At 42.0% G+C, this 12,174-nt stretch overlaps 1 protein-coding gene across 2 annotated transcripts in view; it reads right to left on the reverse strand.

Annotated features, from left to right (window-relative positions):
• The window catches only part of RARB (retinoic acid receptor beta), a 319,544-nt gene that overhangs the window by 86,945 nt on the left and 220,425 nt on the right, over positions 1-12,174 (reverse strand). The window contains exon 1 of one of the 2 annotated variants that reach the window (XM_074861028.1): positions 5,437-5,939. The exons of the other annotated variant lie outside the window; for it this stretch is intronic. Within the exon in view, the coding sequence (XP_074717129.1) occupies positions 5,437-5,593 (157 nt within the window). The 5' untranslated portion in view covers positions 5,594-5,939. Of the gene's footprint in view, positions 1-5,436; positions 5,940-12,174 lie in introns of those variants that run through there. 2 annotated transcript variants of the gene reach the window in all.

Here is a 12,174-nt window from a genome sequence, read left to right on the forward strand (position 1 = left end):
AAAGGTCAAAATCAATCATAGCTTTGTATTTCCAGGCCTATTACTTTTGGCAGTTTACCCTGCCAGAAGGGGCTAAAATATTTGCCTCCCAAAAGGAGTAAACATCAATAGGGGGCAGGAATATAATCAGCTTCTCAACCATGCAGCAGTGAGAAATGAGAGAAAAGGATCTCCTCCTCGCTGCAGTCACTAACCCATCTAAACGTTAGATGCAACATTTTCAGCAAAAAGTTGAAAGATTTCACAGCACAGTGACTTGAAAAGGACAATAGGCCTATTTAGGCAATTATATTAGGCAGGCTTTGTTATTAGGCAGCCCTGCTCAGTCCCAGAAAGTCTGGATAATCAAAAGTGTCCAAGTACAGGAAGGGGAAAAGTACAACCCCACCCTCCTACACAGCCGCTGCCAGGACCTCTGGATTTGAAGGGTAAAGTCTATTTACCGAAGCTCCTTGGCCATTTTATACATCAACTGATATCCTTCCTCATGGGGCTGTGCACTACAGCCTAGCAAAGCTCTGGAAAGCCCTCCGAAACCACAGCTAATTTGGCCCCAGCCCGCCCCTGTAAATTCGTTGTCGGAGGCTGCTGCCAGCCCCCTAGGCAGAAACTGCGAGGGGGAGAGTGATGCTCCCCCCAGCTCGCACGCATACCAGCACCAGTCCCCACGGCCAAACAGATCTGGAAACTCATCGCAGCTGTGCTCTGCTTTTGAGCCTTCAATAGGACGGGGCACGGCGTGGCCGACTGCAGCAGCAGCAGTCCTTCGGAGCACAATGTCCCTTTCACAACCCCGCTCCCAAACCGAAATGCTGGCTGTGTAACACAGCCGCACTTCATCAGCTGCGTAAAGGGCCGTGTATAAATTAGACCTGAGCAAAACCAGTCACTTGGGGTGTTTAGGGGAGGTGGAAGCATAATCTGCCGACTGGGGCGCCTCGCTCCCGCACACCCCCGAGCAAAGCCCCTTAGCTGGGCTCGGCTGCAGTGCAGGCGTGATGCACACATGTTTAACCAAGACGGCTCAGCAGTAAGTGGGGATTTAACTGGATGTGAGGATGACTAACTTCGCTGTCTGAAACATTATCTCTCTCTTTCAACTCCTTAACTTCGCCGAAACCCTCTCTAGGCAGCGTCGCGACAGCCTGGCTTTGTTCTGACAAGTTGCACCTTTGCTGCACAGACTCATTAGGCAAGCAGGGAGTCACCCAAAGATACATTGCTTTTCCTCCAAGTTTATCCCACCCTAACTTCACCAGCGAACACCGCTCATCATTTTTGTCTGCAGGAGTTTCTGACAGTGGTGTGTGTCCATTAGTTCTCCTGTGCCAGCAGCTGAATCAGGCTGACTGTATCAGACTCTACGTAGAGAATAGCTGTTCTCGTTTCAATTAATTTGGAAGAAAAATATTCCTGTGCAATTTTGTTTTGAATGAAGGGGATCAGAAACAAACACATCTGATCACATATTTCAGGGCATTAAGCTACAAGTATAAAAATTTAAACAAAGACTATCCCTAAGCAAATCAGACCTAGGGATTTAGCTGTAAAGTTTATAGATGAACTTTAAAGAAAATAACCTGGTTCAAACACATCTTGCCTTCTGGGCACTAGCAAACACACCTGCAGCAATTTGATACTTGGGAATGCAGATTACAAGTCCCTCACTTCAAAATGTTTGTTTTTAAATTCAGAAAGATGAAAGAAAATAAAGTACCGAACTTTTTTCTGTTGAGCACAGATGTTTCCAGTGCTTGCAGGGAACAAGAACCTGACCCAAACATTGCAATAATCTGGAATTCAGAAGGAAAACGCATGCCTTCTGGAGTCCCATCTTCACAGACTTTCTGAAAGTTAATACCTGCTAGATCCTCTCTGGGCAAACACTTCCCACCAAACTGAAATAAGAACTGTAGACTACATGAGCCTCAACATCCTACTATGTCTGCTGCCATAACCATAACTTTTGCCTTCATCAAATTTCTTATTCTTCTAAACCTAACAAAATGTGGTAGGCAGTAGTCTTATACTTGACATAATTAGCTGAAACACTACATACTGCCAAACAAACTTACTCTTTTTTTGCTTGGGCCTGCTCATTTGGTTTTTTGCCTGTTTAATTAATGAAGACTAATGAAGACTTTTTTTAATAGGCTTTTCCAAGGCCAAACTGCCATTCCTTGCAGCTCCCCTCTCAGGGCCTGTCCCGTTCCCACTTCCGCAGTATTTAGTTTGCTCACATTTCAACAGAAGTTACTCGTTTTCTCTCGGTATTTGGTGTCGCTGCACTACGAGGGAGCAGAAAATTCTACCTTACTTAAAAAAGTATAAATTACTCATTCTTGCAATCTTAACTCTTTTGTCCTCTTAAGAACTATTCTTGTCTAATTTGATTATACTGATCTGATTTTTACCTTATGAGCAAAGGACTGAGAATGGCTCATGATTAAAAGTGCAGCCAGTTCTACTCTCATTTCTGAGTCCATAATTTTCTTTGCAAATAAATAATTTCTTTTTAAGCCTACAACAATATAATATCACATAAAACATAAACAAGTATGAACATGAAATTAGGTATTTTTCTGTGTGCTCGTAACACATCTTGCAATACACAGTGGCTAACCTTTGCGTTGCAAACCCATAGCAGGTTTTTCCTCCCACAGGGGGGAGGAAAAAAAATACCACACAAGTTAAGGTCATGTTTGGGTTGTGCCTTACTCTCTATTTTTACTTTGCAGACCCTCGCGGACTAGAAAATTTGTGATGCTGCAGGAGTGCGCTTGCTTAGTGAATCGTAACGGGATTAACATACTGAAGATGTGCTGAAGTTGGAGACCTACAGCATTCTGCCCTAACCCCTGCAATGGCCAATTTTGCCAGCATTTCAGTTGAAACTCTGATGCTGTCTGGGATTGTTACTGGCCTGTTCGGAGTTTGCACTATCCATGTATTATTCCCTCAACAACCATTTACCTTTTACTCTACAATCACGTCTCCATCAAAGCAATATTTCTAAGGCCTAAAGCAATGGCTGCAGGTGTACTGCTTTTATGGCAGAGCCAAAAATAAAACAAACTAGACAAAAAACCCTATTACATGTCTAATAATTTCAAAATTTGGCTATGATTACATTCCATTAAATCACAGAGGTCTTCATAAAAATAGAAAATCAAGAAACACTTGAGTTAGAATTAAACATTGCTATCTTTGTATTTATAAGCACTGAAGCAACCTTTAAATCATTAAAAGCTTTCTGGACCACAAAAATTCTGGTTTTGTCATTATTTTCATGAGATGCAAGATCAACTCTTAGACGTTGAGAGAATTTTAGTATTTTATAATCCGTTTACATATATTTTCCCATACACATAAAGTGCTTATACTTTCTTCAAAATTTAAAACAAAACTTGCTCTAGAAATCAAACAGAATTCTTCATTTGGAGCCTAACTAAATTGCTTTTTCACATTTCTATACCATTAACTTTCACAGTTCAAATTACAGCCACCGTATTATGATTCAGGTTTCATCCTGATTTTAAATTCCCATGAAGTGAAGATTAATCCCATTGCTTACAAAGTTACGAGACTGGATTCCTGAATGCATTTTCCTGTATTTTTTATTTACTCTTGTTAATATGAGTTTCTTTGATTAGCTAAACTTTGCTGTTATCAACGCTTGTCTCTTATCACAGGCCCTAGGCAAATTACATATTTACCACTCATTCCATTCTGATAAGGGTAATCCTGTGTTTAACTTGCCCAAGAACAAACACCATATATTTTGTTTTTAAGAATCTTGCTTCTAGGTATTAACAACATACAAGAGAATGAGCAGGACATTTTTAGACCAGAAGTTATCTAAAGAATATTTTGCGAATGTAAGCTTTTAACGACAGCATATGCGTCCTACTCCAGGAAAGTTTATTTAATTCCAAGTTTCCGCAATATCACCGCTGAAGTTACACTAAAGTTTAAACCATGGAAGGAGGAAAACACATTTTTAGTAAAACATCTGCTTTGGGTTTTTTGTTTTCCCTAACTGAAGCTCTCCCATAGCTAGTAACATTATTTTGAAGTAAAAGCTTTGTTTCATATCTTGTTTGAAGCATTTTGAAAACAGCGCGGAGAAAATAAACATCCCATGCTGAACTTCACAGTCTAATTTTAATTGTAAAGACATCAAAACATTTGCAGTGTTGCAGGCTGGTAGTCACTGATTTTTACAATTTTGTTTTCATTACTCAACCCACACAAATGTCATATGGTGACTGAAAACTTTTGAGCAGAGTGAAAAACACACTATTTCACCAAACATTTTTAAATTTGTTTTTCAATTCCCTCCTCCACCCATTTGAGATAAACTGTATCAAAGGGAGAACTATTCTAATTCCTAGGTAACTTTATAACATACCATAAAACAAAAATTTCAAACAGAATTATACGGTTAATGGTGTACTGAAGTGACCGAGAGCATGCTAAAATACATTTTGATAGATAGCCAAGTCATTTATCTAAATCACCGTCAGAGCAGTGAAGCATCCTGCAAGCTTTTATGCAGAGTATAAGGTGCTGCTTTCTGGCACTTTTTGTCATTTCTCAAACTTGAGACTGTGGTGTTAAAATACTGCCATTGTTTAGCATCTATGTATTTCAGCAACAAATCACGACCCTATAACATAATAATACATTTTCAGAAGTGTCCGATCACTAACTCTCCCTCTTCCGTTACCACTGCAACACTGCCTGAATCATAAGGTATAGAAATAATTGATGGTTAAACTCAAAGGGTGTTCACAGTAAGTAGTTTTCTAGCAAAACAGCAACTTCTTAGAGCAACAAAGTGAAGAAGAAAGGTGGCAGCAAGGTCAGTACAAAGAAATATTGCCTTTTCTTAGGAAACTTAAAACTACTGTTGGATTTTTGGAATGGCACCTACCCACTGCAATTCCACATCTTTGCAAGAACTGTATGGAGCAGCATTTTAATTGCTTGGCTGCTCTGCTAAAATGCACTTCGAGACAACATGTATCCAGATTATCAAATGTGGCACAAAATTAGATTAAGGAGGCAAAGCAAAAAACTACCACAGAGATGTTATGTAAATTTGCCCTTCACTGGTTGGAGTTTTGCAAGTATTTGCCATATTATATTATAATTTTATGTGTTCCTGCTTGGCTCCAGAACTGTTGTTAGGATCAATATGCTACATGAGATGGGATAAACAGAAAGCAGCCTGGTGCTTCTTTCCTTTTCCTTTCTTGCCAAAAGGAGAAAAAAGGCTTGCAAACCACATTTTGCACAAAAAACTCCCCCCACCCCTCATTACCCCTGTGCTTAATTACAACTATTTCTTTTTTTAAATACATGCAAATAATAAAATAACAATAATCATAATAATAACAGCTTTAAAGTGGAAAAATAACAGTTGGGACCTACATTGAGCACTGTGCCGGTGTTGCCACTCTGTTTGTGCCAATCCACTGAAGCATGCTTTGAGAGCCTTCTCCTGGAGCATGCAGGAAGACGGACTCGCAGTGTAGAAATCCAGCATCTGAGCAGGGCTCACTGCTAGAACATCCATACAGTCAAACATGATTCCCCCTGCACAGAATGCCTGCAAAAGTGCTTTCCTCTAGGTGTGGAGGAAAATGGCACATAAAAGTACACCCAACTCCATCAAACTCTGCCCCTTTTTTGGCACGTAGGCTGTTGGTCTTTTTCCCAGACCAGAATCATGAATTATGACAGACAACACAGCTAAAAGCCTGTAATTGATCCAAATGATCATTTACCATTTTCCAGGCTGCCCAGCCAATCCAGCAAGATGGGGGGAAGCGAGCCGCATTCCAAGTTTGAACTCCCATCAATTTCCCCCAAAATTTCTTTAGAGTCAGTCCCACTCCTCGGGCGCTCGCCGGGTGCGTGCCGCGTCCCACGCCGTGCCGATCGCCCGCCTCCCCGGGATAAAACGGCTCCGGTAGGGACTCGGGATCCCCCTCGGCCGTGAATAGATCCTTCTGCCTCTGAACAGCTCACTTCCTACTACTTGTGTCACAGGGAATGAAAGATTGAATTGCCTAATATATGCGAGTGAACTTTCCGTGAACCCTTCCCAGGCTGCTAACCTTCAAATGACCCAAGCGGTCTGACATCACCAGCTCCCAGGATTCTCACACGCCTTCACAACTCCCAGCAGCCCTGCAAAAAAGCAGGCAGGCGGGCAGGCAAACGCTAGCCCCAGCCCTGCCGGAGTCGCCCCGCTGGCGCTGAGCGGGCGGCAACGGTGGGTGCGGACGGGGAGGCCAACTTGCAAAAAGACCCAAAATAATACCGTTTAAAAAAAAGCAACAATGAGGAGGAGGAGGAGGAGGAGGGGAAGTGGGGGTGGGAATTGAGACAGCGATCTTTTTGGTGGTTGTAGAGAAAGGAAGATTTTTGAATTCCAGCTGAATTTATTAAAACTTCTGTGCCCTCCCCCCCCGTTCCTTTCCTCCCGAAGAGGCCACAAGCAAGGCGCAGGCATCTGCCACTGTACCAGAGCCGTGGACACAGGCTTCGCCCCAACTTCTGGAGCAGTGACACAGCCCCTGCACACCCCAGCAGGGACTCCCGTTCAATGCCACCAGCAGTGACGGTGACCGGTGCCAGACCCACTCCCGGTGGGGACCTCACAGCCCGTCGCTCCTGGGGTGGGGGGGTCAGGTTCCACCTCTCCTCACCATCCCTTACCCTGGCTCCTAAACCACGCAGCGCTCCCAGGCCTCCCCGATGGGCCAGATTTGGCAGGCATCATTGCCTGGGAGGGCCTGTCCCCACCACTCAGCCCAGGGCAGGAGCAGCCCCACATCCCCGCTTCTCCCCAGCCCAGCTGCCGCCAGGACCTGCCTGGCTCTGATTAGCACAGAGGGGCCGGGGCCGCTCGCATGGCCCCGGAGGGGCTGTATCAGCTTTCAGAGGGCTAATGAGCCCCAGCTCCCCGGGAGAGGAGAGAGGCCATGAGCAGGTCTGTGGGGAATGGGACCCACCCCAGGGTGCCGGGATTAGAGACCGCGGCTGCCTCCTTTCTGGGGCAGGCAGCCCTGGCCACCCCCTCACAGCCATTTTGAAGGCACGGGGCTGCTCCCACCAAAACGCGCACTAACATCTCTGCAAAACCATGCTGCCAGCAGCCCTCTCTCATGGCAGGTAGGTGTCAAGGCCTTCCCAGATCTGTGGCCAGGACACCACAGCCAGCACGATGCTGGCCCACCATGTGCATCAAGCCAGCAAGGAGCCCTGCGATTTTTAGGTAAAACTTCTGCAAAGTCCTGCTCACAAAGACTCCATCGAGGCCTCTGCCAGCCCTTATTCTTACCGACACTTTAAAAATGAAAAACAACAGCCTAGAAACACTCCCTCTGCCCCACTGGAAAGGACATGAGCTCAACGACCACGTGCACGCCTTCATTTTAAGTGAATGAGCCAAATTGCCTCAGCCTCGGTGGACTGAGCACTGGCCCGGAGCAAGGTTTCCTGAGGCACGGAGGAGCCTCGCTTCCCGCCCCAAAGCTAGCTTGGGTTCGGAAACTGGAAAATGAAACCCTCGATTACTGCCTGTTTCTTGAAAAGCCCAAGATGGGAGTCAAGCAGAGTGCGCAGATATGGCACACAACTGGCGACCGTGAAGAAATGCTGGGGAGAGACTCACTCTGGGACCTGTGCAGCCACTTTAATGGATGCGGTATCCCCTCTCCACAAAAAGTCCTTTGATGAACCGAAAGCTCTCTGACAATGCCTGCCGATTGTATTAACAAAACTTTTCACACAGGTTCAAGAATTTATAAAAAAACCAAAACAAAACCCCACACACAGCACTCGCACTTGTTCCCTGAAACTGATATACCCATGTTGAAAACCAGCAGCCAGCAAACAGACCTGCTGCAATCTGGAAGTGAATCCGTTTGAAGAGATAAAAGCAAAAGCTTTTCTTAGCCTCCTTTCCCTCCGACCAGAGAGCGCTCTGGCTGTCCCTGCAGCAGGCTGCTTCTCTTCCCATCTTCCCTCCAGGCAGAAGAGTTACAAATGCTGGAGTTTAACAGTGTCTTTTTAAGTACTTTTTAAGGACTTTCTCAGTCCATTGGGGTGTCCTCCCCCAGCCCCAGCCCCATTCAGGGGCTGAAGAAGCCCCCGACACTCTGTAATCCAAAAATTATGCACAGTGCACATTTATCGAAAAAGCCACTCTTTGGGGAAGGCTTGTTTAAACCATTTCAGCACAGCAAGCAGCATTCACTATATTAAAAAAGGCAAGTGGAAAAGTGGCTAAATTTTTGTTAAAATCTCAGCTGTTTATGTTGCTACAATTTTGTTTTGAGTAGCAAGACTAAATTAAAAGACAGTATTTTCTAACCAGACAACACAGGACACATGAGAAGTTTGGAACATGTAATGTATCACCACAAAAATAACTGGAAAGGATGACACAAAATGTTTGTCTCCAATTTAGGGAGAAAACATCATTTTGTGTGGACCAAGGCTCTTGGAACAGTTGAAGCTTATGCCAAGAAAAACATATTGCCCATGTGAGTTAAAATAAACAAAATCAGATAAACAAATACAGTTATGTTTATTCCATTAGCAGTCTTTTAATACCATATTTAAAAATAAAACCTGTTTGTTGTACCTCAAAATGTAGACTGGCAACTTCTGAAAGTAAATGTCAGGAACTCATGCTTAACTGTGTATGAATTAAAAAAGATTGCTTTTTCTCACTGTATCTAAATGAGCCAGGTAGCTCATCTTGTTTTATTACAAATAATAGTTGTGCTAATGCTTATACTTATTACTAAAACCATATGTAATTAACAAATTCTTCAAATAGCCTAATGGTTTGCTTGCATACTGTTTTTACAATACAGTGATTTATATATCTCATATTTCACTCTTAAATAGCATGATACTAGTTTTTCTTAAACAGAGTATCAGGAAAAGATACATTCATAAAATGTGAGGTATTTTCTAATTTAGATCAGAACTAGCCATAATTATTGTGATAACTAATAGCCCTCTAATTCAAATGTAATGAAACTTTAAGTATTGCCACATATTTTAAATGCCTACACAGCTCCCATAGAGGTGCAAGTAGGCAACAACTCTCCAATATCTTCCACATTATCCATGCAAAGAAATTGTGATTTTACATCACTGCTTTGATCTGTTTTCTCTCAGACTGTGATGGGAGAAACTTTACAATAAACATATTCTTAGACACAAGTGAAATAAAAAGCAAAAGTTCAAGTCAGAAATCTATTTCCTTTGGTGTTACTGTATATTTGTCAGTGTGACATAGCACATTTGAAACCCATAATCATAAAACAAAAATTTACAGCCAAGGTTTAGGGTCTACATCTGTTTCTCTGTTTTTTGTACTGCAATTACCCACTGGACAATTCAGAAAGCAGCACTATGAATCATGTAGTGCACACATGTTTGTGCTGGTCACTTCTTCGTTAGTACAAGAGGCTGGGGATGCCGTAATATGCTTCACCAAGAGAGAATTAACTAGAATTAGGATGAGTGTGCTGGGCTGTCTAATAAAAATTACTTTACTAGAAGCAACAGTGTACTCCTGGAATACTACAGGCATATTTATAGGATGGAAAAATTAAGAAGTACGTGCAAAAATTCTCCAAAGCAAAGTGCCTCAGAGGAAGCAGACTTTTTCTTTTTTTTGCATGCATTTTACTATTAATCAAATGTAGCACTCTCTTGAAACAGTTTTGACAGCAGAGTAAATGGTTACTAGTGAATGATGTGTGTGTTTAAGCAGTGAAAGCAGAGACAAAGTGATGTTTTCTTCTACTCCCTAGGCAAGAGCTGACACTAAGCTTGCTGCCTCAGCTTTGATACTCACAGATTCCTTTGTGTCAGTTGCTGGGAGAATCACTGGCAGTTCACTAACCCTGCCGCACACACAGGGGCTTTGATTTTTACCTCTTCATTGAGAATAGATGTTAATACGAAACACTACTTGTCTGCCTTGGCGTTTTTTTCTTTTTTTTTTTTCTTTCTTTTTTTTTTTCCCCCCTTGACTGGTGATACAGGGTTTCAAATCTGAAAACCTGAATCTCCCTTCACTACATGTATTTTTTAGTGTTGAAGGATGTTTTCCTTGTGTCTCAAGCACATGAATGATGTCAAAAGATTATGGGGAAGGAAATCACTGGGTCACAGGAGAATGGCTGAATATTTAAAACTCCAAGGTAGTCCTGAGGAAATGGGTATCAATCCCGAGCAAGAATTGCCCTGAAGAAAATAAAACAGTAAAATTACTGGCACGAAATGGCACAAATGACATGGAAAAACATGAAATACAGTGAAATTAAGTCAAAAAGGGATTTTTTCTGACTGCTATATGCTACTATGCACAGCTCGCAAGGACTGAAACAGGAATTTGCACGTAACAGGAAGAATTACTTCAGGCCTGAAATATAACAGCAACTGGCGTAGGACTATTCAGTGCAGAGCAGTATTTTATTTTAGATGGGAAAAGCAGAGCTAGTCAGCGCCAGACCCAGAACATGGGCAGTCTGCAAGTCACTTACCGATAAAGGCTTCTTGTCTGTTTTAATCAGTGGATATGTATTTGTGAAGATGCCTTTAAAGCTGATTGCTTAACTTAAAAGCTATAAAAATAATTCATCTCCACAAACTTAAGTACACAACCAGGATTCTTAGAATCTATACTGCGTTTTACACTCCTTTGGCCTGGAGCCAGGGGAAGAGATCTGCCCTATATGATAAAACTGGAAGTGTATCTGCTTCAGCAACCCATCTCTAAGAGTGACTGCTACTAGATATTTCTAAGGAAACTATAGGAATCCCTAGTGATTGGTGAAGTATAACTCACCCATAGGTCCTCTAATAGCCTGTTCTCTAACAGCAAATCACTTAAGCATTAAAGCATGAGATTTAATATCCTTTCCAAATTTGTTTTTGGTAATAGCCCTGATATTCTAGATATTCATGTATAGCCAATGTCTTTTTGGATTGTGATAAATTCGTAGCTCTGTGACATAGAAAGAGATAGTGAGTTACTGGGCTTTGAGACAAAGAAGGCTAAATTGTTTTTAAACACACTGTAAAACACCTCCACGTTGCAAATAAAGGAAAACATAGACCAAACCACACCTCTCTGAGGCCCCAAAGGCTAACTGCTGTAGGCTCCAGAAAGGTTGGCAAAAAGGCAATGACATCATGTGCCTAAAGAGGGGATGACATGCATTTTTGAAGGATATAAAAAGAAAAAGCATTATTACATTAAAAATTGGCTACATACTGAATCTACACTTGCTGTTTAGGAGGATCCTGCAGTGCAAACAGCACTGCTAAATGGTTGCCAGAAAAAAATAGAAGTGGGGAAAAAAAGTTTGTTTCATTTTGTTTTCTTTTTAAATGACCAGAAACTGCTGTTTCAAGGTTTAGCCAAGAAAGAGATTTTTACTACTAGCCTATAAATCCCTCAAAACAGAGTTATAATGGAAATGCTGAGGTAACTGGAGTGCCATGCATGGCACTGACACATTGCATTATATAACCCAGGGAGAATGAGGGCTGGGAGATCTATAAAACGTAAGCAGAAGCAAGATGTAGGAAAGAGCAGAAGAGCAAGTAGAAATATAGAATATTAAACTGCAGAGTATACTTCTTCTAACAATGAAGTTTCCTGTATGCCGAATATGCTCATGGTTGGCTGAAGGCAAAAGAGCACAGAGCTCCATTAAAAATAAAATAGAGATTCCGAAAGGCTATTCGAGTAACTGGTTTGTTTCTGTCTTTTCTTAGGGAGCGAAGATAAATGAAAGTTACCTAACAAAAGGATAATGTTTCCTGATGTTCTGATATCCTGAAAGGTGTCTCACAATGTGTAAATAAATAATGTTAGAAAACGCAGAATAAATGGGATTTCCAAACACAGACAACTTAAAACCCTAGTTGTAACCAAAATCAGAATAGAAATTGGGACAAGGGTATTTCTAGAGGTTCACTAATGGCAGCTTAAACTCTTAGTGAAAAGTTAGCCCTAGTGACTTTCTTCCAACAAAAGACCAACATTACTGAGAAATAACTGGAACAACAGCTCAGTGTAGACATATATCCTAACAAAGACTAAACCTTACTCAAGCTCTATTTAAC

Source organism: Strix uralensis, chromosome 1, assembly GCF_047716275.1.
Source record: "Strix uralensis isolate ZFMK-TIS-50842 chromosome 1, bStrUra1, whole genome shotgun sequence".
Classification (NCBI taxonomy): domain Eukaryota; kingdom Metazoa; phylum Chordata; class Aves; order Strigiformes; family Strigidae; genus Strix; species Strix uralensis.